At 43.4% G+C, this 23393-nt stretch overlaps 4 protein-coding genes across 12 annotated transcripts; 1 reads left to right on the top strand and 3 right to left on the bottom strand.

The window, feature by feature from the left end:
• Positions 1–3599: 3599 nt before the first annotated feature.
• On the bottom strand, positions 3600–10225 carry LOC4333851 (serine/threonine-protein kinase MPS1). Of its 6 annotated transcripts, none has more exons than XM_066309100.1 (6): positions 9782–10225; positions 8079–8507; positions 7152–7924; positions 5721–5912; positions 4681–4842; positions 3600–4563 (listed from the first exon to the last, which is right to left on the bottom strand). In XM_066309100.1, the coding sequence occupies exons 1-6, from the start codon at positions 9846–9848 to the stop codon at positions 4093–4095; spliced, it is 2094 nt and encodes a 697-aa protein (XP_066165197.1). In that variant the 5' UTR covers positions 9849–10225; the 3' UTR covers positions 3600–4092. The 6 variants fall into 6 exon arrangements, with proteins under 6 accessions (XP_066165197.1, XP_066165198.1, XP_066165196.1 ...); XM_066309101.1 differs by having other exon boundaries at positions 7152–7921; positions 9782–10174; XM_066309099.1 differs by having other exon boundaries at positions 7152–7999; positions 9782–9994.
• Positions 10226–11411: 1186 nt separating this feature from the next.
• On the top strand, positions 11412–15219 carry LOC9266585 (histone-lysine N-methyltransferase ASHR1). 4 transcript variants are annotated; one of them, XM_015776824.2, is made up of 14 exons: positions 11412–11578; positions 11795–11940; positions 12096–12230; positions 12350–12404; positions 12489–12607; positions 13079–13167; positions 13267–13348; positions 13460–13558; positions 13663–13741; positions 13882–14001; positions 14109–14215; positions 14303–14372; positions 14456–14519; positions 14816–15219. In XM_015776824.2, the coding sequence occupies exons 1-14, from the start codon at positions 11467–11469 to the stop codon at positions 14979–14981; spliced, it is 1443 nt and encodes a 480-aa protein (XP_015632310.2). In that variant the 5' UTR covers positions 11412–11466; the 3' UTR covers positions 14982–15219. The 4 variants fall into 4 exon arrangements, with proteins under 4 accessions (XP_015632310.2, XP_015632309.2, XP_066165199.1 ...); XM_015776823.2 differs by having other exon boundaries at positions 14106–14215; XM_066309102.1 differs by lacking the exon at positions 13460–13558.
• A 456-nt stretch (positions 15220–15675) lies between these two features.
• LOC4333849 (probable plastid-lipid-associated protein 4, chloroplastic) lies at positions 15676–18577 on the bottom strand. Its single transcript, XM_015776826.3, has 6 exons — positions 18179–18577; positions 17967–18080; positions 17729–17827; positions 17084–17158; positions 16580–16647; positions 15676–15943 (listed from the first exon to the last, which is right to left on the bottom strand). The coding sequence occupies exons 1-6, from the start codon at positions 18536–18538 to the stop codon at positions 15871–15873; spliced, it is 789 nt and encodes a 262-aa protein (XP_015632312.1). The 5' UTR covers positions 18539–18577; the 3' UTR covers positions 15676–15870.
• Positions 18578–20370: 1793 nt separating this feature from the next.
• Positions 20371–22272, bottom strand: LOC4333848 (small ribosomal subunit protein uS13c). The gene is made up of 3 exons (XM_015773362.3): positions 22080–22272; positions 21146–21385; positions 20371–20762 (listed from the first exon to the last, which is right to left on the bottom strand). Exons 1-3 carry the CDS (start codon positions 22176–22178, stop codon positions 20586–20588), a joined length of 516 nt encoding a protein of 171 aa, XP_015628848.1. The 5' UTR covers positions 22179–22272; the 3' UTR covers positions 20371–20585.
• Between the last annotated feature and the right edge of the window lie 1121 nt (positions 22273–23393).

The raw sequence follows: 23393 nt of genomic DNA, 5'->3' as shown, positions 1-23393 counted from the left end.
GTTTGGTTCCTTCTTATTACAAGATGGCTCACAAGTAAGATTTTGGGAGAATTATTGGATAGGAGTTCAATCCTTTGAGAAGGAGTATCCTAACCTCTACAATCTAGTTAGAAATAAAAATGAGGTGGTGGCCAAGGTAATGAGTGGAATACCGTTAAATGTGTCTTTCAGAATATCAATAGTGGGAAGAAACTTGGAAGCCTGGTATGAGCTAGTGTCGAAAGTTGTTAACATTGTATTGACAGATCAGAAAGATCGCTTCTTTTGGAAAAACAATAAAGAAGGCATTTTCATAGTAAAATCTATGTACAAGTTGCTCATGTATGAAGGGCTGGTTCCTAGGAAGAATTTCATTTAGAAGCTCAAAATTCCACTTAAAATTAAAATTTTCTTGTGGTACTCAAGGAAGGGGTAATTCTCACTAAGGATAATCTAGCAAAGAGAAGGTGGAAGGGTAGCCTAAGTTGCTATTTTTGTAACTCTAAGGAAACAATACAACACCTTTTCTTTGATTGCTCAATGGCTAAGTATATTTGGAGTGCGCTCCTTTTTACATTTGGGATTAGGCAACCATGTAGCATGTCTCAAATGTTTGGGAATTGGCTGAATTGTGTTGAACCTAGGCTCAAGAGAATATTGTTTGTGGGCATAGCTGCATTTCTTTGGGCAATTTGGTTATAAAGGAATGATGTGGTATTTAATGGCTCCAATCCTACATCTTTCTTGCAGGTTATTTTCATGGGAACACATTGGGCAAGGACTTGATCTTTGCTTCTTAAGGGAACCAATGAAGAAAAAGTTAAGAACTATTGCAAACTGCCGGAGAAGCGTGTGGTGGAATTCTTCTCCGTGTATGGCTGGAACCTTAGAAGAAGATTGGAAGCCTAGTCTTTTCTTCGTTTGTTGTTCTTAAAACCTTTGTGCTGTCATCTCTTATGTAATGGGAGAGGTCAGTTGATGCATTTTGTACCCTTTTATTAGGGAGAGTGTTATGTACTCGTGTTCGGATTTTTGGCTGTGTACACCCCATAAAGGTGTAGAGGCCGGGTTTGATAATCCTTTATCTAAAAAAAAACTTTTCTAAATCATGGAAGTTTTTGTAGCTTCCAATTCTAAAACTTGGGTATTTAATTAGAAGCTTTGCCCCAAAACTGAAAATAGTATAGGGAGCTCTCAACTCAGAAAGCCCCAAGCAAATATAAAAGGTTAACAATCTCTTATAAAGGCCCAAGAAAGTATCCTAGCCTGAAGTTCCCTGCAGTTCTTCAAATGAAAGTACACAGGGTCTATTCTTTTTAGATAAAATATGGATGGAAGTCCATAGATCTAATTTTTTTTTCATATGAATTAAATCTTACTTCCTCCGTTCCACAATATAAGTAATTCTAGTATTTCCCACATTCATATTAATGTTAATGGATCTAGACATATATATCTATCTATCTAGATCCATTAACATTAATATGAATATGGGAAATGCTAAAATGACTTACATTATGAAACGGAGGGAGTATATATTATCAACCTAACAAATACCAGAACAAGTGGCTAAGCAAAAATGATACAGATAATCCGCAAAATAATTCAGCCCTGTAAAATCTAATATCCACAATTCGTAACGGGCCCTCACTTGGCGCCAAACTGAAACTCCCCTTGCCCCCTGGGCCCTGGCCCGGATCACCGCCGGTCCTCCCCCACCAGCAACACGACAGCGCCAACAGCTGAACAGCCATCCGCCCCACGCGCTTCCCGCGCGACGCGCGCGTGACCCAGGGCCGCCCCACCCCCACGGGGGCCGGGTTGCCGTCGGGTGGCCCGGCCGCAACGCCCGCGCGCCCCGTCGCCCATGCGCGGCCACGCCCCCGCTGTCCCAAACCCTCCATCGCTCTCCTCCGCTCCTGGCGCAGCTATAGACCTCGCGTCGTCGCGTAGTACAACAACAACTACTACTACTACTACTACTACTACTCCTGGGCTCCTGTGATCCTGTCCGATCCTGGCCATTGGTCATTCCATCACGCGTGCTGTCCGAGCTGTTCGAGCTGATCAATGAATGAGTTGCTGACCCCCACAACCACCAGTTGTGAATTGTGATGCGCTTGTGCTTGACCGGGGGGCGCTGTAGTTCATCTTTTTGTGGGTGGCGGAAGAAGGAAGGGAGGGAATAACCGGGGACGCACGCAACGCTGGCCGCGGCCGCTGCCGCTGCGGGGGTGGTCCTTGTTGATGTGACGGACTGGGGCGTGTAGTATATTGCCCAGAATAAAAACACCATCAACCTGACTGTTGGCATTAACCTGACTCTTGCATTGATGACCCGCGCGACAGTGGGTAGACAGCCGGTCGGGGTCATCGCCTCATCGGCAATCGCTCATCAGGTGCAGCCGTACCGTACAGGTTGGTTTGGTTTTTTCCTTTGCTCCTTGTTTGCACTGTGGCTTAATTTGTTTGGTTCTTTGGGCTGTCTACTGTGCCGCTCGGTGTGGTGGTACCACTGAATATCTTGACGGGTTTACTAATGAATAGTAGTGCTGCATATGGGTTCCATCCATTGGGTACTAGCAGGAGCGAGGGATTACCTCGTGTAATAAATCAACATGGATCAAGTGAGCAAAATTTACCTCTGTGCAACTGCAACTGTGTGCCATTTCATTATTGCTGCGCCTGCGCATGTGAGTGAAACTCAGGGCCTGTGCTATTCTACCTCCTCTTCCAGGAAACCACAGAAAGCTCCTGCTCCGCGCACAGTAGCAGCGCACTACCGCTCGAGAGAAGGGAAGGGCTCAGCTGACATGGAAACAGTGTGCTTTCCCCCACGAGGCGGCGCCAAAAAAACTGATCCGTAGCAGCGCGCGCGCGCAGCCGCGAATCCGTGACGCCGTCGGCGCTGCATGCAGATTCTCCATCCAACAACAAAAGCAACGAGACCAATGATAGCTCGAGCCAGTGTGTGCACGTACTACGCCCCATGACTCCATGATGAGTGGGCTGCTCGGTCAGTCCGACCCAATCCCGGCGTCAGTGGCAGTGGCAGTGGCAGTGGCAGTCTCGCCCTTCGCTTTCTGTCACTCGGCTGCGCGTCATCAAAGCTCAGCCGGGGTTGGCCGCCGCCGGGGGACCCCCCCCGGTGCCGGCCAGCCGGCGGCCGGAGCAGCGCAGGAGCTGGCAGGGGCTAACTGGCAGAGGAGTGAGGACCATACGCTGCCTGGCCGGCCGACTCCCTCTCACCTCCTGCAATGCATTCATCTTTTAGCATCTAGCCAGTGGCGAATAATGGCTTATGATCATAAGAAAAACTACTACTCCCGGCTTACTGTCTCTGTCCCAAAAATAATCAATCTAGAATAGAACATGACATATACTAGAACAACACATTTTATCCTAAATTGATTTTTTTTTAAAGGGAGTATGCCACTCCGCCTCAGCTTTAGGATAAGTGAGAACAGTACATGAGTGCGCCACTGCGCCGACGTGAACATACACCTGACTATCTGTACCTGAGGATGGGCCTTGGATTCGCTCGGTTCACTTCAATCACAAAAAGAGGATCAATGAAAAAAGAAAAAGACGAACCAAGTAAGCACCAATAGAGTCAAGTATGGCCGGCAAAGCTTCTGCCCTGTTGAACATACACCGATTCTGACAAACAATTGCATCAACTTCCAAGTTTCCTACTCACGCAAATATGGAGCGTACAATGCCAAGGGCACCACAAAAAAATGCTCCCAGTTTCCTACTCATGCAAGTACTATTTACAGATTACAACAATAAATTCAAAGGAACCAAGCGATACAGATACTAAATCACTTGTGCTACTTAAGGTTCTGCCTACCTCCTAGTTCAAGCAGTAACAGGAATACATCATCTGAGGAAAATCTTGCGTGATAAAAAGATGTCCCACCTTCTGACGGCACACAGTAGCAAGCTTCCTAATAACCAAATATATATGAATATAGTAGGCAATTTCAATAATCAGATAAGCTATAACGTTAGCTATAGTCAGCTTGTCCCCTTGTTGTGTATCAGTAAGATGCTTCTAGCATAACTGGACATACGCATCGCATATCCACATTCTATCAATGTAAAGCTCTCTTACATTTGAGTGGCTGGACGGCATTGATCCTTCTCGAGCTCTGCAATAAAACTATGAAGCTTGGGATTGGCCCAGTGAACTCTAACCCTCTCCATCAGCAACCTACACGGGTCTTGGTCAATTGAAGGTAAATCCCTTGGAACCAAAGGAACAAGGAACGGGTGCTCAAGCAATTGAGGTATTCTCCATCGATCATTTCGGTCCCATGCAAGGCATCGTTGCATTAAATCAATAAGCCATGGATTATCTACCGGTTCATACTTGATCTTGTGGTTCTTATCAGTAACAACTTTAAACTTGGCCCAGAAATTCTTGTAATCAGCAAATGGTGTCTTACCATACACCATCTGGTAAAGAATACAACCAAGAGACCAAATATCAGATGGACGTCCACACTTGATAACATTACCACCCGAGTCCTGCTCATTGCACATGAATGCTTCAGGTGACATATAGTTCAGTGTTCCAATCTGCACAATACAGTGAGAAACCACGATTAGAAAGCAAGACAACAATATCTGTAGTGGACATCGATATTCTTAACCAATATATCCATGAATGCTACATCCCAAATCATCTGTTGGTACCTGAGAATCACGTTGAATGTTTGTGGTATCATTCATTATTGCTTTAGCAATGCCAAAGTCAATAAGTTTCAGTGCACCCCTCACAAGCAAAAAATTTGCAGGCTTCAAATCGGAGTGCACTATCCGTTCCTCATGTATTGTATTGACAGCTTTAAGCATTTGCTACAGCACAAAGGAAAACTGATAAGGTACTATATTTTATAAAACCCAGAATCAGAGAAACCCTAAGCATAATATAGGTACTATATCAACCATTTTGTGACATTCTACATAAATGCATGCCTAACCAAAATGGACAAAGGTGAAAGTTGCACATGACATTATGTGATATATCATACTGAACCATGCTGCCTCCTATTTTACAAGTTTACAACATAAGCATGAACTGTAAAACCATGTTACATTAAGTGCAAGCACTGCATAGAGATGTTGCCTCACTTTATTCACAACTTTCTTGGTAAACAGAATGAACAGGGTAAGCACTGCAACACGAAGGTACAAACTTACAGATATTTGTACCATACTCCATGCAGAATATGTCAGAATGAAATTTGGAAAGCTCATGCCTATATGTATGTACTGAGAGCAAATGTACAGAACTTCTCTACAGAATTCTTCAGTTGAGGGATTCATAAATCGAGAGCATTCCTACAAGCCTACACAAGTTCTCGGATTACTACATGGATGGTTTGCTCAACTAACAATTGATCAATTAAAGATATAACAAATCAACAAATTGCTAGCAAATCAGCTGCCGCTAAGTACGCTTGGTCTAAGTATATAACCATTCAGTAGTATTAAAACCAACAATAATAGTGGGTAACTACGAAATGTAATGATACTATGGGTCTATGGTATTCTAAGATAAATTCCGTGAATCAACAGTACATTTGTCATACAGATTAGAAGATATTTCTTTTGTGGACAAATACCCTACAGCAGAAGGGTTGATCACCTTCATTTTACTAGGTTGACCACAATTGTTTCTATTGACCCATTTGTATCTTGTTTCAGCTATATTGCATAAAAAGAAAAGTTACCTGCCAATAAAAACGTAGCCAATTTTCATCTATTTTCATATTTGAGGTGTTCCTCTTCTTCCACTCCTGAGCAACCATATTAGCTAAATCAATTTCACCATACTCAAGGACCATATAAATGTAGTGATCATCCTTAATTCTCCCATCTCTGGGTGACAGCGAATCATCTTGAAGCAAACTTTTATCAGTGACCTGGCACAGACAAAATCCAAAGGCAGATTAAACAATATTATCTCCTGACAACAAAATTATAAAGGGTCAATTAGATAATAGCATATTTTATCGAAGTCCACATATGCTTAAATTGGTCTTCATACATCATGGTCGGTTGAAATATTAAATTATCAATCATCAGTGACAAGGTTACTTAAAATATAATGTTTAGTTTCTTAAATGTAGTGAACTACACATTTTCCATTTTTACTGGAAGTTTGGAACCTATAAATTGTAGCCAGAAAGTTCTATATCGCTTAGTTATATATTTTTTTTTGAAGAATGGAAGTTCTAAAAGATGTTGGGCTCTGGAAATTTGAAGGAGGTGATAAAAATTTTAAGAATACATCAACAGGTACTGGTCACACTCAATGCAGAAAACATAGAAATGATGAGCAAGTTTACATTTTACAGTGTATCAAACTTCCGTGCAAAAATATGGATCATATGGGTATGCATATGCATATTATAGGAAAGTGCAACTGATACCAACAAACCACAGGGAAGGTAGTATTGCATGTGCCTATTAAGAATTTCCAACAATAAAACTGAACTACTTCTTGAGTTTCTCAAACTACAACATTGAAAAAATGCCAATACTTAAGATGGTAGCGGTTCTTTTGAGCTAACATAAAGTCATAAACCCTTAATCCTTCTATATTATAGGTTCTAGAAAGATAACCGAGCTAGAAGTTATAATATGATGGTTACATAATAATAAAAAAAGACCATTAGGGACTAGAAGGTTACATAATTGCACAAGTCAAGAAACACATTTTTTTGCTACAACAGAAGCAATGCTATCTTTGTTTAGGTGATGAAGCAACAGTAAATTCTTTGTACATGATATCAAATTAGTCTGTTTCAATAACAACAGGTATCCTGGACATATGAAATTATGAATTTCCAAGGCATCATAAATTTAGAGGGAGTGAGACAAACATTTACCAACCATTAGACCTACAATATCCAGGTTTAGTCACACAAAAAGCAATATCTTTTAACTTTGGGTTCGGAAGTACTTTCATATGACCATAATTTCATAATTACTAGCAATATATTGCAGCGGAAACTCACATCCAAAGCTCAATTTCGGATACTACAAAAAACAAATTACACAATAATCTTTTCAGTGGAGGTACCGGCATCAACTTTTGACATTCCAACCACAAATAATGTCATTAAAAAAATAATGGAGATAAGAATAATAACTAGTACCTCATAATCAATCAACTGTATGATATTACTCTTTCCTTTCAACTTGTTTAGGTACTCAATTTCTTGGCAAAAGCCATAGGCAGTAGGGTAGTCCCGACCTTTAAGTTTTATTTTTTTCAGGGCATATATTGTACACTCGGCTGATATAACTTTGTGAACTTCACTGCTGCCTCCAGACCCTATTTTACCTAGCTTCTGATAAAGTTTTCCATTCACTTTAAAGAATACATCCGGATCATAATTCTTTTTGCGACACTCCTTTTCAACCTTGCTTCGTCTAGGAGCACCATCATCCTTGGCAGACAAAGATTGATCATTCCCAGATAACCCTTGGGATGGCAAACAAACTGCACTACTAGAAACAGGTTTGTCCATCCCACCATTGGTATCAACCTGCTGTTTGTTGGTATTGCAATCAGCATGATTCATTGCCACTCCATGCAGTTTTTGAGAGCCATGACCTGATACACCAGATGATTCTCTGCCACATTGTGGCATCTGAGCTGGTGAAGCATATTGATCAATCTGAGCAGCACTTTTACTTTGAATAGTAGGCCCTGAATATAAAGATACAGCAGTCACTGATGAACCCATGGCAGAGCAACGAGTCATTGGCTCTCCATGATTCTGATCACAAGCCTCATCAATTCTTCGGGACAAGTTAGCTGCATCATACTTGATATCCATCTCAACTGCTGCACTAGCAATCCCAATCTCCTTGTGGTTCTTGCCTTGATCATCTGCTACTTGAGCGACAGGAAAATTATCTCCTGCTGTCAATGAAACAGAATGAAGATAAGACAACATACTGTCCATTCTACTACCAGCAGTTACACCTACATTATCACCTGCACCGTAAACTGATAACTAAACATGGATTCAAGTTTGAATTGAACTTCAAAGGAGCCAGAAAGGGGGGAATCTTACTCTGAGAAGTTAACTGCGGATCGCTAGTCAAATAGAATAGGTCTTTTTTGAAATCTTCCCCTACCAATGCATTTGCGGATGCCATCTGGGAGGAAGAAACTTCCATTGACGATTTCTTCCTATCCACCAAGAGATCAGTGTCACTTTTCGGCTGGTGGTTCTGACCACCATTCTGATCATGGGTATCAGTGATAGTTCCCAATGTCAAAGGCGTAGTCAACAACAATTCGTCTTGACTTGAGACAACAGCTTTGTTCTGATCAGGAGCTGCATTTCGCAACCTGGAAGCCCCCAGCAGGCCTCTCCTCTGCTGCATAACCTTGCCTTCCGGATTTTGTGCCACAGAAGGGTTGGCAACAGCTTTCGTTGAGCCCTCACCTCGGGACACCAGGACTCGGGTTGCTCGTGGTTGATTGGACTGCATCGAACCTACGAGGCATTCAATCCAAAGCGAATAAACGGCACATTATAGATAAATAAATCCATTCCGACCAATATGTTCATCAAACAACATCACAATTGATATCTAAAATTTCAAAACAAGCTTAATAATGAAATTTGATACAGAGTCCCCAGTAAACTAGCTAATTATCAGATCAGTAACCCCATGTAGAATGTCTGGTACTAGTGAATTCCAACGTACTCCAGTTAGGTTTGAACGAGGACAAGCGTCAAACGGGTAACTAGAACCCTAGGCGGAAGCAACAGCAGGGGAGTGCAGGGCTAGATTCCACTCACCGGTAGGCCTATGCCGCTTCAGCGCGGCCTGAACCTGACGCAGGAAGTCCGGAGGGGACAGCGTGAGGGAGGAGGTGGAGCTCGACGACGAGGTCAGGTTCGTCGCGTCCCCTGTGGCGGGGACCGGGAGGCCCTTTCCGCCGCCGGCGGCTGGGGCGGCGGCGGCGGCAGGGGGCTGAAGGAAATTATCCCTCCTCTCCATCGTCAGCGGCGTCGGCTGCGGCGGGGCCCACAGGCATCTCGCCGGAGGTGCAGATGGGCGGCGCGCTAGGGTTCCCAACGAGCGGCGGGCGCTGCGGCCCGGCAGGCCTCGGGGGCAGCCTGCGCACCCTCTATGCGCGTGCGTGGTCGGAGGCCGCCATGGAAGCGAATCGGAAGCGAGCTTGGTGGGGGAGGAGGAGGTGGGAATGGGGATGAGTCCCCGAAAAATTTGAAATGCAGTCGCAGCGAGGCGGCGATGGCGACGCAGACACGCAGTGATGTGGAGACTGGAGAAACAGAGAGAGAGAGAGGGAGGGAGGGACTTTTTTCTTTTTTTTTTTGGAAAACTAGCTCGGAATGCGGCCTGGCCCAAGCCAAGTTGCTGGGCCTTTTTTTTCACTTGGGCCTTTCGCCTATTAGGCTGGTTGCGAACTGTGCCTATTTTTTTTTTTTTGGAATAAGTTCATCGGAGGTCTCTTGACTTGTGAATGAATCCGATTTTCGTCCCTCAACCGGAAAACCAGATACAACAAGTCCCTCAACTATCAAAACCGGTGCAGATAAGGTCCCTCGGCGGTTTAGATGGTGGTTTTGGCTGACGTGGCGCTTACGTGTCTAGTTTGACTCGGTCTTCATCTGACGTGGCACTTACGTGGCATTACGTGGCAATTCGATCTGAGAAAAATAATAGATCCCATGGGACCCACATGTCAGTTTCACACACAAAATTAATAAAAACGGTGGGGCCCAAATGTCATTCTCACCCCTATCTCCCCTCTCTTCTGGGCGCCGTGGGGACGGCAGAGATGACCTCGACAGCGTCCTCGCCATGGGCGGCGCGCCGCCCTGCTCCTCCGTCGTCGCCGGCTCGACGACTCCCCCCGTGCCGCCGCACCGATGCGCGCGCGCCGCCTCACCCTCCCGCACAGAGGGCACAGGCTAGGCCGCCGCGCATCGCCCCGTAACCCAACTCTTCATCCGTGCGCAGTGCTCGACGGTCGCCGTCAGGCCGCCAGCCACTGCGCCGTCCTCCGCGTCCCCACCGCGTCCGCGACCTCCTCTGTCGCTGGCCTCGCTGGGGATTACCGGGATTGGAGGGCACGGTCGACTCCCGGCGGCCCCACCTTTGGTTACAATCTCTCTAGCCTTGACTACCTCCTCTGCTACTGGAATCATGCGCTTGATTGTATCATAGGCCGAAGCTGCTTCCAGTCCAAGAAGAGTACAGCCTCTGATTCATAACCGAGCCACACAGCTCCAAGCAAATGTAGCTCCCAACTCTCCGCCGCATCAACGCCATTGTTGCACACACACATAGAGTACGCCTGCAAGTTTCACATCATGCATTAGCGCAAGAAACTAGTTCATTGCCGCCCTGCTCCTCCACCCTTGCCGTCGCCTTCCCTCTCCGGCGGGCCATCGTCTTCAGCGGCCTCCGTGGTGGTGACCGCGCATGGCTGCTCACGCGGCTGGCCACAGGAGGAGTCGGAGCGCCCGACTGCGGGCTCCAACAATGAGGACAACGAATCCGGCGCCATCGCCACGGCGCACGCCAAGAAGCCGTTGTCCACCATTGCCACCGCGCTCGAGAAGGAGACGGAGTTCGACAGTGGCGTCAAAGTATTGAGGGCGGGGATGCGGCCACCGTAGCCCGACTGCTTCTTGCGCTTCCCGCCGTCGGCCAGCAGGGGCCACATCGGCCGGGGCACGAAAGGCGGCGGCGCTGCCGCCGCGAGCTCGATGGCCTCCTCCTTTACTGCCACCGTCACCGACGGCGGCGGAATCGGCTTCTTTGGAGGTAGCAGCGGCGGCGTGTCGAAGGTGCCGAGCCACACGCGTCGCCCGCTTCACCAACACCCGCCTCGCCGCCACCGCCACCTCCCCTTCTTCCCCTTCCTCCTCACCGACCGCCACGCACGCCATCCGCCTCGCCGTCCATCCAAGCAATCCAACCTCAGCAGCTCAAGCTGGCAGAGAGGGTGGATGAGGCGGTGTGGGCGTCGCCGACGGTGATTCCGGCTCAGGCGAAGGTCCGGTCTCAGCTCCTAAGCACCGCCCGCCGCTGCTCCGCCCTTCTGTAGGTGCAGGGGAGAGAGAGGATAGAGAGAGAAGAGGGAGGATGACATGGGGGCCACGTGGGTCCCACCATTTTCTATTATTTTGGGTGTGAACTGACACGTGGGTCTTACGGGTTTTATTATTTTTTCGGTTCGAATTGTCACGTAAGCGTCACGTCAATGCCACATTAAATGAGACCGAGTCAAATTAGCCACGTAGGCGCCACGTCAGCCAAAACCGCTCTTAAAACCACCGAGGGATCTCATCTGCACCGGTTTTGATAGTTGAGGGACCCGTTGTGTCTGGTTTTTCGGTTGAGGGACCTCAAATGAACTTATTCCTTTTTTTTTTTTCGAACCTTCTCGAGAGGAGAGGCGTCGGGGCGGGGGGAATGGCGTCGTGGGAGGAGCAGCTGCGGGACGAGCTCGCCGGCCGAGACCTCGCCGTCGCCTCCGTCCCCGGGAAGGGCCGCGGCCTCTTCGCCGCACGCAGCTTCTTCCCAGGTAAACCCAACCCCCCCTTCTCTGATCGAAAGGCGGGCGCTGTGCCATGGTGGCCAAGCAAGGCAGGGGGCGGCTGCTCGCGAACCGCTCGGCGAAATGCCCAGGCGGAAGGCTTGAGGCCATCCGTAGTGGATGCTGCTGCAATGCGGTTTCATTGAGTTGGGATTATGGTTCCTGTTGCCGCGATGATGATGATGGGGGGTTCTGCGTCTGCAGGAGAAGTCGTTATTTCGCAAGAGCCTTACGCTTCTACACCAAACAAGATTTCTGTGGGCTCCAACTGCGACAATTGTTTCGCCTCCAGAAACCTGAGGAAGTGCTCCGTTTGTCGAGTTGCTTGGTACTGTGGGAGTGCGTGTCAGGTGCTGACTCTGTCCTTCAACTGTTACACGCATTTGATATGCAGAGACTTGCTTTTGTGATCATGTGCTGTGCGGAGACTGTTACATGCATTATTTATAGTGATTCCTCTTGCTTTCAATGGTGTAACTTTTTTGGCGATATGTTGCTACCGCAGAGAGAAGAATGGAAGCTTCATCAACTTGAATGTCGAGCAATCGCCGCGCTTACAGAGGATAGAAAGAAGATGCTTACTCCCACAATTCGTTTGATGGTGCGGCTTGTACTTAGAAGAAAACTGCAGGATGACAAGGTATTGTCTAGTTGATTGATGTAAAAATATAATGCATCATGTCAATGATGATATTTTTGTATACATGGCATGTTGAAGTTTTCTGCATGTTGGTAACTTGATATTGGTTGTTTTGCCAGGCTATTCCATCTTCAGGAACAGATAACTACAATCTAGTGGATGCATTAGAATCCCGTATCCTTCCCTTTTGATACATTTGATCCATGACAAATATATTGACTTTGATTTTGTGAATGTTTTATTGACCGCATAATATAGACATCTCCGAGGTTGATAAAAATCAACTGGTTTTATATGCTCAGATGGCCAATCTTGTCCAACTGATTCTTCCTTCATTCGAGCTTGATCTTAAGGAAATTACACATACCTTTTCCAAGGTAATGCTACTCAAAGTCATAAGGTTATAAAAAATGTTTTAACTACTATAGAAGACAATGTATCCAATGAATAATTGAGCTTAAAAAATACAGTTGTTTCCTGGTGTTATTTTTGAGATTTTGCTTGTACCTTCCATCTAAAACCTATTGGGACCTAGTTGGATGTGATTAATTTTGTTCCAAAACCATGAGGATCCAAGTTATCTAGGACACCTCCCTGTGGTCTTATACTCTTATTTGAGTATAGTAGAATCGTGTCTTGAATCTGCCTTTTGAAAAATAAACCAGAATAAGCCAAGAAGCTTTGGAAAAAAAAAGAATAATTGTTCTGTCCATGTTTATTCTTCCGTTTTTCATATTTGTTGTCTTCCAGTCTCACCCTTAAGCAGTGGCTAGGACTATTTTGGTGATTATCTGGCTAGACCTTTAGAAGTAAGCATGAATAATATATCCTCTGCCTCATATGTGCAGTTTGCCTGCAACGCTCATACCATATGTGATCCTGAACTGAGGCCCCTTGGGACTGGACTATACCCTGTTTTATCTATTATTAACCACAGGTGATATACTATTCCTTTATTCATCGTTTAGCATCTTCCTCCGATTTTATCATTTAATAAATAATTATTATTGCATCTACCCTTTCCTGGTATACTTAGTTGTGTACCAAATGCAGTTTTGATATTTGAAGGTCGGACAGCATATGTTCGTGCATTGCAACCTATAAGTAAAAATGAGGAGGTAATGAATATACTTTTGTTTTTTTCCTTATTATCATATATTCCTCTGCTTGCAATCCATGTTTCTTGGGGTTTCTTCTCTGGGCAATGTCAGTTACGCATCTTTGGTTAGGTATCAATAAGTTACATTGAAACTGCGGCAACCACTATGAAGAGACAGGACGATCTCAAGCACTACTACTTCACTTGCACATGTCCCCGTTGTGTTAAGGTTTTTGATTTCATTGCTTACTATTCTTGGATGTCCTATGGGAAGCTGACACATTCTTGATAATGAAGTGTTCTCTAGCTATAATTTTTTCCCCAACCTTACAGGATTCTGAGGAAGATGCGCTCCTTGAGGGATACAGATGCAATGACCAAAAGTGTGATGGATTTCTTCTGCCTAATGCAGGTTGGTTAACATCACGAAGGAAAAATACTAACTGAAGAGATGTAATAGATTGGATTATTCAAACATAATGTCAGCTGCAGCTTTAATACTGTTTCAGTTATCATTGATCTTACATTTTTATCTGGATTTAACATCTGTAGGAAACAAAGGTTATACATGCCAGAAATGTAGCACTTCTAGAGATGGGGAAGAGTTACAAAAGATGGCTAGCGATGTACTACTATTATCTGACAAAGTCTCTTCCTTAGTTTCATCTGGAAGTATCCTTTTTCACTATTACTAGATGCTATCTGAGGCAAATGTATATAATTATTGCATCATATTTTTTTGTGATTTTGTAAAATGCTACCTTAACTTTGGGCAGTAGATAACAGTGAGGTAGGTTCTATGTACAAGACCATTGAAGAGCTAGAGCGGAAGCTTTACCATCCTTTGTCAATCACTTTGCTTCACACACGGGAAACACTCTTGAAGGTATATTTTCAGCATTAACAGTAAAAATAACCTGCTAGGGTACAGAGCACACCATCTAGTATGATTAACCACCTATTATTTGTGCAGATATATATGGAGTTACAAGATTGGCAGACTGCATTGATGTATTGCAGATTGACAATTCCAGTTTATGAAAGTAAGGCACTTCTCTTCTTACAGCGTGCAGTCTCACACTTACATAAAACTCAATGATCACTAATGTTGTTGCACTTCTGCCAGGAATTTACCCACCTTTTCACCCAATGATTGGATTACAGTTCTATACTTGCGGAAAGCTTGAATGGTATGGAATACTTTTCCCTATTCACCTACTTACTGTGTTCATATATCGCGGAGTAACAACTTTCATTGTCCAGTATAAGCTTTGGCCTTTGGCTATTTCATGTTACTAAAACAAGTTAGCTGAATTAATGCTAGTAGGATAGCTGGATAGGGACATGCTTTTTCAAAAGCTTCAGTGAAATGCTGTCAATAGCTTACCCAGAAGTCTGTTCGAAATTCCTTGAGTCTTGAATATTTGTACCCTTAAAGGGTCACACTCATGATGTTTACAGTTACATCTAGATGTTCCTGTTGCAGGTTGCTTGAGTACACAGAGGATGCTCTGATGTCTTTAACCAGGGCAGCAGATATACTTCGCATAACGCATGGGACTAAATCCGAGTTCATGAAGGAACTTTTGGGCAAGCTAGAAGAAGTAAGGGCTGAAGCTTCTTTTAGGCTCTCGGCTGGAGATGAACAATAATTGAGTAACCATTTTATTGTGAAGCTCCAGGTCATCGTGATGGCAAATAGAATGTAACAATGTTGCAACAATGTTCAAATAGGATAGTACTAAGTAGACAATCTCTAAATTTAGAATAGCTTTGTTAATTCAACATTGGGATATAAGCTGCCCTGAAGGGCTCGCATCGGGACAAGAACTGTGAACTGGTGATATGGAAAATTCATTGTTCACCTATAAAGTGTGGGTTTTAACTTTACATTTGCTGCCGTTTTGATGTTGGCTTAGTGGATAGTTTATTATTATTCACTTCACAAAATGCGATGGTGGCACCAGCAAAATATGTTAGTGTTAGTGGACAGCAAATTATAGGGTGCAACAAGCTCAAATATGTATACACAATCAGTAGTCACTGGGTCAAGGTAGAAGTGCTGCTGCTGTCCCCTCGGAAAAAAAGTTCCGCTCTTCAAAAATTATGACATACTCCTACATTCTGAAGACAAGATAGAAGCCCAAAGACGTCATTACTTTGATGCAGAGAATGGAGAAATCTGGAACTCTACTAGTAGATTGGACTAGTCTGACACAAACAAAACTATATCGAACCTTTTTCATGTCAGTTGGGGACATGAGAAAAAGGTTAGTATAATTACTATGTTATGGTTATCTGGTTCTGCTATGCCTAGTTATGCAGATATTCATTATAGAATTTGGATGAATGAACTGACCATCCCATTGCTCTATACATATCGAGTTGATTCAGTTTTTGATGTATTGTATCCTATAAGAACTATGCTCAAATATTCATATTTACATGTCTTAGAATACATCAGGACTGAAAAAGAATACTTGGGACAGCTGGGACCTAATTGCCATAGTAGCTGTAGTGCACATCAGCATTTAGAAATTATTACAATGGAACTCTGTATGTTGGGTCAACCATTTTCAGTATGAACAAATTCCCCTTATCGCCTCTTGAGGCCCTGAAACCAGCAATTTGTTGCAATATTAGTGAACTTAATCATTGATTACTGCATTAGCGACTAGTAACCATGTCTATCAACTGGACATCATCATGAGGGGAAAAAATTACAGCTGCGAGGAGAACAAAAGAACCGAAAACAAAATGGTTAAGCCGACATGGAAACTAAAGTGTAGTGGCGATAACAGGAAATAAAAATAAAAACCACAAAACATAACAGAAAAATGTTGCTAAAGAACCTAGATTAGCCGATGACAAGGTCAGCACCACCCTTCTCATCAGGGTCCTATCTCTTCCTTTACAGGATAGAACCCCGGCTGCATTTTCTTGGTATGGTCATATTTCTTGTTTTTGGCAAACCATTCTATCTTGAAACTCAAAAGCTACAAATCACATATATTCTTTTTTTAGACAAAAATTACATATATTCTGATGCCTATATCAAGTGTATGGCTATTGGCATTTTTGTCATACTTAATTTGCAGGGTAAAGGATTTCTGGTTTTGGGAAATTAGTTTGACAAGAAACGATCTAAAATTAAATGTAGAAACAAGAGAAAACTAACCGATTTTAGTGGGTAGGTACATGATCAAACTCCACTACTTAAAAAGCTATTCATAGGGTGAAAGAAGCTGACCTGAGCTCTTCATCAAGATATGTAATTTCTAGTTCACCTTTACCACTGCCAGGTGCTTTGATTGAAATCTAATCATAACAGAAGTATATAATTAGTAACTCATGACTGCAGCATGAAATTTGACTATGTTATATACGCACCAACTTTAACATGCATGGAAACTTTATCATAACTGAAGGACAAACAACAATACTACGTAGTACATCACTAGCAAGGAAATGAAAGGGCTATATCATAACAATATAACATCACTGCGTGTCAAAACCACATGGTTACTTAGAAGTAGCAGGCTAGCATGCCTATATGCTCACTAGTCACTACCTGCCAGTTAATTGGCAATTTGGCAAGGTATAACAAAAGAGCGAACATTTTCAGAATGAACCATTGAGATAGAACGAGTGCAAACATTTTAAGAATGAACCGTTGAGATAGAATGAGAGTGAACATTTTAAGAATGAACTATTGATAGAATGAAGTACAATTGATAAGAGATAGATGTCTCACCAAATTAAATATTTTGAAGTAATCAAACCGAACTGCCACTCTTCTAGAATTGAGAGGTACCAAGTTGGCAGTAACCTGCAGAGGTAAATATTTGTACATTACCATGCTCCAGAGAAATAATATCTCTAGCTAATAGTAAGAAAATTTACCAACAGCATGGGGTATGCTATTCAGAAACAAATTTGTAGCGAGACAACATTACATATATATTATGCCAAGTGATCAAGCAAATAATTGGAACACATTTGCCCAAGTTAGTACATACAAATGTGTGTCTATGCAGGTACAAGAAGAGCAAGAAGTTGAGAAGCAGAAAGGTGGGAAGAAGTCAAGAAGGAAATGAACACTTCTCGAATCAAGTAAGACTTCACCAGTGTTTCAGCTAGCACGTTCCTTTGTCTAGAAGAGCAAAAGAACAGGAGTTGCTTATCCATAAGACTAAGACCATAACACATATGGCTGATCTCAAAATTTAAGTTAACATTCCAGATAAAAAGCAATAATGCATAAAATTTTCAAAAAAAAAAGCAATAATGCATATCATTCCTATGAAAGAATTCTTTTCTTCAAAACAAAGAAAGGTATTACAAAATGATCATCTCTTCATGTTACAGGCACATAGGAATCAGTTTAGGAGGAAATCACCTGATTAAAATAGGGCCACGTCTCCATATTTTGGGCTCTTAAAGTGTCAGTATTGATTGCTTGGTAAATCGTCCCAAACGGCCTCAGAAACTTTGGCCTCTGCATCAGTAAGCGAACAGAATTTGACAATCTGAAAGGTTAGCCTGACTACACAACTATCATTTTTGGTTTTTATCCGCAATGTATTGCATGCTTGAACAGAACATATTTTTTTTTTCTTTTTGAGATGAGAAGGGACCTGTGGTTGCAGTATGGATTCTGAGGTGGTGTAGAGAAGCTCCCATTTGCCGTTGAGGAGATCAGACTTGAGTGGCTCCTTCACTTGGTTCACCTCCTCCAGTTGCTGAACAATCTGAGGCAAGCAAAGCAACAAACTAATCTACTACTCGTACGTCCCAATTCACGAAAAATTGAGGAGAAAAGGATGAGGCGAGGCGACCGCCCGCTCACCTTCTCGACGCGCTCCTTGTCCTCCGCCGTGGCGTCGACGCCGCGGTCGAGCGGCCTGATGGTGGCGAGGAGCTCTTCCTTGAGCCTCTCCGCCTTCTCGCGGTTCTCCTTCTCCTTGTTCCCCGCGAAGAACGGCGCCAGGAAGGAGAAGGACGACACGCCCGCCCTCCACCTCCCTACCCAACGGCGCCCGGAGCCCGGTTGCGCCGCGGCCAGCGCAAGCCGGCCGCCGCGCGGCGACGACGAAGACGACGCGGGCGGGTGGAAGGACGACGAGGCGTCTGGCTCCGCGCGCGGAGGGAGCGACGAGGCGGGCACCGCGCACGGGAGGGGGAGCGAGAGCGACACGAGCGGCGCCATGGCACGGCACGGGAGCGGAAGCGTAGCAATGCAAAGCGTGAGAGTATATTCTACTACTATTCTATTAGTATTATTTTCCTTATTCGTGTGCGCGATTGCAGGAGAGCGGCAAACGTGGGGGCTCGGCTGCGGCTGCGTTTTCTCGAAGGAGAGTCGCGCGGTTTTCGAGTGGACGAGATAGCGCGCGCCGCCGCGGCAGACGGACTCCTGTGGTGAAGTTGCTCTGCTCGTGTTGCTGAATTATGAAAACAAATATGGCATATATAGCACAGCTTCACTTTCAGCTCTATCAGCTTCACTTTCAGCTCAGTCAAACAGTTTCAGCTTTACCTAAAATAGAAGCGGAGCTAGGTGAGATTCTATCACAAAATAAACTAGAGAGTTAGAGTTGGGTTTAGGTAGTTCCACAACTCCACTTTAGACCTACTTTCTCCGTTTCACAATGTAAGTCATTCTAACATTTTCCACATTTATATTGATGTTGATGAATCTAGATAGATATAGTTATTCTAGTATTTTCCACATTCATATTGATGTTGATGAACCTAGTTATTCTAGGTGAGATGCAATCTAGATTGATGTCAACATCAATATAAATGTGGAAAATACTAGAATGACTTACATTGTGAAACGGAGGGAGTAACTCATATAGCTAAATTTAGGAGTTAAAGTTCTACCATATAGGACCATGGTATATAAACTTGTCAACAGACTGAACCATGGTTCAAGGTTAATCATGGTTCGTGGTTCAAGATTAACCATGGTTCGAGCTTGTTTTGGAGCCATGCAAAACCAGGAGACATGGTCGCGGCTCAGAGTTAAATAACAATCAGGGTATTGGATAAACCGAACTGTTTCTGAAATCTGAACGTGCTCAATCGATCAATCAATGGATATCTTATAATTAAAAAAATTGTATCACATTTTTGTCAGCTTGCCAGAAAATTGTTAGTTTATCTGATCTCACTGACATATGACAATTGACAAACAAGAAACACAACATCCCTACAACTCTACAAGCAGGACCGTTAGAGCATCATTATCTTTAATTTTTCTGAGTACAACGTTTCATTTCTTCTTGTTGTAATGGCTCTTCTGTTGTCGCTCTATTAAGGGTCTGTTTTTTTTGTCACTTAACTTTACCAAATTTCGGTATTGCCAAATTTTTATAGAACAATAAAGTAAACATACTTCAACCATTACTACTAAACCAAAATTTGGGAGTCTTAGAAGCTTCCTCTTAAACCTCTACCAAAATTTGGTAAGATATCAAACCAAACAAAGCCAGTAGTACCGAAATGTAACAAAATTTGGTATGGTTGATTTGGACAACAAAGTGAACAAGCCAAGATTGAGCCGAGCAGCTCTCTCCAGAAAGTTCCATGTTCCAACCACACGCATGGTAATCATGGTAATTGGTAACTCAAGTTTAAATCATCTCTTCACAAAAAACCAAAATCTCGACTGGTGTCCGCTGCGGGAAATTTAACTATTTGCCACTCTTGTGACATGGCAATTAACGATTTGCCACACCCTGCCAATAACATGTGGGCCCTCATGTGTCTATGACATGTGGGTCTAGTAGCAAATCGTTAAGCACCATTCGTAAGAGTGGCAAATAGTTAAAAGCCCCGTCTGCTGCTATCAGCAAGGCAGGTTCCTAATATTATTATTCAGCTACACTGATACTCCTCTTTCAGCTTGTAAAGTTAACAAGGCATTAGATCTGACGGTGGCATGTGGAACAAATGGACAGAAAACTGGCGATACGTTAATTCATCAGGAACAGGTCGGTCAAGCATAGATATGACAACAGAAGAGAGACAGCAAGATGATGGACTGAAAAACATAGTATAACCTTAATTTAGCATCAGTTCATGTAAGACAGGTGACAAATATAACTTTTTCAGTGACAGATCACAACCCGTGATTCATCTATGACGACACCAACATAAAATCTCATAATACCAGACAAGAGCGTGGTCAAGCAGAACACAAAAAATAAACAAGAGGCAAAGAACCAAAGGTAAATACATGGCAATGTGTCTTATTCCTCCTGGGAAGCAGGCGACTTCTTCTTCGCAACAGAAGCCCTCCTTCCCTTCAGCGTCCTGCAATTGTTCTTCGTCCTCTGTCCACGAACTGGCAGCCCTAGCTTGTGGCGGATGCCCCTGTAACACCTAATCTCCTTCAACCTCTCAATCGCCACACGATTAAACCGTTTCTGTAAAGCATGGCAAACACATCAGAACTCTATTTTAGCAACACAACATAAATCCACGATGACAGAAATGGGAAAAGAACTACAGAGTCTTTTTTTTTTCAGAACGATCAGTTTAAGGGTACCAAATTTCAAGGAATCTTCAACATGCTACTCCCTCCGTTTCACAATGTAAGTCATTCTAACATTTACCACATTCATATTGATGCTAATGAATCTAGACATATATATCTATCTAGATTTATTAGTATCAATATGAATGTGGGAAATGCTAGAATGACTTATATTGTGAAACGGAGGAAGTACCAAAGTAGGGTAACCATACTAATCACCAAAATTACAGAAAAAAAGTTAAGTGATGAATTAGCAAGGGATAGGGCCATTACAAGGTCTCCCTCAATCATGTACTTGGTAACCTCCTTACGGAGAGTGATGACTTCCTCCTCGGAGAGGTCCTTTGTGACCTTGTTGTCAAAATTGAGGTCCAAGAGGATCTGACGGGAGCGTGACCGCCCAATGCCATGGATGTACTGCAGTGAGTACTCTACCCTCTTGTGGTTCGGGATCTCCACTCCACCAATACGAATGCACTCGATCCGCAGGCCACCATGACCAATACCCCCTTTCTGTCCAGTACCCAATAATAAAAAAAAAAGAATCAAAACCACAACACAGTTAAAAGCACAGGCCTACAAATGACTGGGCAAGTAAAGATAATGGGGTGGGGAAATTTTTTCTTTAAACTTGGTCAAACCTAAAGAACTTTGACTACTTATAGTATGAAACTGAGGGAGTACTAACAAGGAATTACGATTCTTTTTACATCCTATATGCATAATTAACCTTCTTTGCTATTCCTAGTCCCTACATGAATTACATATACACTCTGCTGTCCAAAGAAATACTACTTCGTAACACTATCCATTCTTCCAACATGATATGTGCTAGGGGCAGAGATTCAAACTCATAAGCATACAAGCATATAAATACTAGTTCCTCACAGATGCCAATAATTCTAAAATTGCACAGGAACACTGTTCTTCCAACATCACGGAAAAAAAACTACTGAATTGCACATACTCAAAATTAGTACTGTAGTACACAAAGCACGGCCACTAGCCTCCCCAACCTCCAAGATGGCAAAGATAACAAAACGATCCCAGGGGTTGAGTTGCAATAAGTGATACGGATGTACGATGCGTCATGCGTGAATCACATATCAATCGCACAGAACCAAGGAACAGGACGAGCGAGCAAATGGCCGAACAAGAAGTGGGCGCGGAGGGGGGAGGCGGGGGGAGGGGTGGCTTTGCTTCTCACCTTGGGAACGGGGAAGGAGACGGAGGAGCTGCGGCCTCGGGCGGAGAGGGGCAGGGAGGAGGTGGCGATGGGGACGGAGACCATCGAGAGGGTCGCCATTTCTGCGCTCCCGACGAGGGACGGAGGTGCGTGCGCTTCTCTCCCGGAGCTCTCGGTGCTGTCTCGGATAGAACCCAACGGGAAGGAAGCCGATAAGGTAGCCGCACCTGTAGGCTACCACTGTATCGGCGACTTCTTGGGTTGGGCCTTGCAGGGTACGGCCCAAACAGGTCAAGTCGCTAGTTTACTCCTTCTGTTAAAAAAAGAAAAAGAAAAAAGAACAAGCTAGGAGTACTCCATATCTAGATAACGCCGTAGTTGCAATTTTTTTCTTCAAACTTCCAACTTTTACATCACATCAAAACTTTCCTACACACATAAACTTCCAACTTTTCTGTCACATCGTTCTAATTTCAATCAAGCTTCCAATTTTAGCGTGAACTAAACACACCCTAAGTTAGTACTAGGCTATTAAGTTAGTACTAGGCTGTGTTCTTTTCCCACTTTTTCCAACACATCTCCCTTGTGTTCTGCATGCACGCTTTTCAAACGGTTAAACGATGTGTTTTTTTAAAGATTTCTACACAAAAGTTGCTTTTAAAAAATCATTTTTCAAAAACAATTAATAAATACTTAATTAATCATAAGAAAATGCTTCGCTCCGTTTTACGTGCGCGAGAGGTGAGTTCCTCCCGAACACAGTCTTAAGTTATGTTCCTGACTTTCTTTTTTTTTAAAGCTTTTTTAAGTTATGTTCCTGACTTTCTTTTTTTTAAGCTTTTTTTTAAGATGGAGGGAGTAAACACGAAAGAAAATATTCTCCTCTCTCTAGGAAAAAAAGAAGAATATGTTGTAGCCTTTAGGATCAGCTATGCTGCATAAGCTTCTTCTGAATATAAATTTCTGGGGTTTTTGTGGGAGGATAAAGAACTGCATAAGCTTCCTCTGAATATAAATTTCTGGGGTTTTTGTGGGAGGATAAAGAATTTCAGCACGTTTATAATCCTAGATGTAACAGTTTAGGTACTACTAAATGTAAGTTTAATTCGTATTGCATTTTGTATTAGGATAATCTGTGGGGAACGTTCTGAATATCATCTTGCAGAAATGTCTCAAGTGAAAATAAAATAAATGGAGATAATAGGACAATTGGTGGCAAATAACACATCATTTCAAAACGACGGATAAGGTTGCCCATCCAATTGGGAGCAGTAAGATTTACTGTAAAACCACAACAACCAGATAGTTCCACCGCATCGTTAATTGGGACGTGGG

This window comes from Oryza sativa, chromosome 3 (assembly GCF_034140825.1).
Source record: "Oryza sativa Japonica Group chromosome 3, ASM3414082v1".
Lineage (NCBI taxonomy): Eukaryota > Viridiplantae > Streptophyta > Magnoliopsida > Poales > Poaceae > Oryza > Oryza sativa.
This window is presented reverse-complemented; position numbering and strand designations above follow the sequence as displayed.

Coding starts and splice junctions, on each gene's coding strand:
- LOC4333851 (XM_015776821.3), bottom strand. CDS start 9,018: ATGGAGAGGAGGGATAATTTCCTTCAGCCCCCTGCCGCCGCCGCCGCC. Junction 8,000..8,078: donor TCCGCAGTTAACTTCTCAGA/GTAAGATTCCCC, acceptor TTTACGGTGCAG/GTGATAATGTAGGTGTAACT. Junction 4,843..5,720: donor GGCTACGTTTTTATTGGCAG/GTAACTTTTCTT, acceptor TTTGTGCTGTAG/CAAATGCTTAAAGCTGTCAA.
- LOC9266585 (XM_015776823.2), top strand. CDS start 11,467: ATGGCGTCGTGGGAGGAGCAGCTGCGGGACGAGCTCGCCGGCCGAGAC. Junction 12,608..13,078: donor TTACACATACCTTTTCCAAG/GTAATGCTACTC, acceptor TCATATGTGCAG/TTTGCCTGCAACGCTCATAC. Junction 14,520..14,815: donor ACTTGCGGAAAGCTTGAATG/GTATGGAATACT, acceptor TTCCTGTTGCAG/GTTGCTTGAGTACACAGAGG.
- LOC4333849 (XM_015776826.3), bottom strand. CDS start 18,538: ATGGCGCCGCTCGTGTCGCTCTCGCTCCCCCTCCCGTGCGCGGTGCCC. Junction 17,828..17,966: donor AATCCATACTGCAACCACAG/GTCCCTTCTCAT, acceptor TTACTGATGCAG/AGGCCAAAGTTTCTGAGGCC. Junction 17,159..17,728: donor CGTGGCCCTATTTTAATCAG/GTGATTTCCTCC, acceptor TTACCTCTGCAG/GTTACTGCCAACTTGGTACC.
- LOC4333848 (XM_015773362.3), bottom strand. CDS start 22,178: ATGGCGACCCTCTCGATGGTCTCCGTCCCCATCGCCACCTCCTCCCTG. Junction 21,386..22,079: donor TCTCCTTCCCCGTTCCCAAG/GTGAGAAGCAAA, acceptor GGTACTGGACAG/AAAGGGGGTATTGGTCATGG. Junction 20,763..21,145: donor ACATGATTGAGGGAGACCTT/GTAATGGCCCTA, acceptor CATGCTTTACAG/AAACGGTTTAATCGTGTGGC.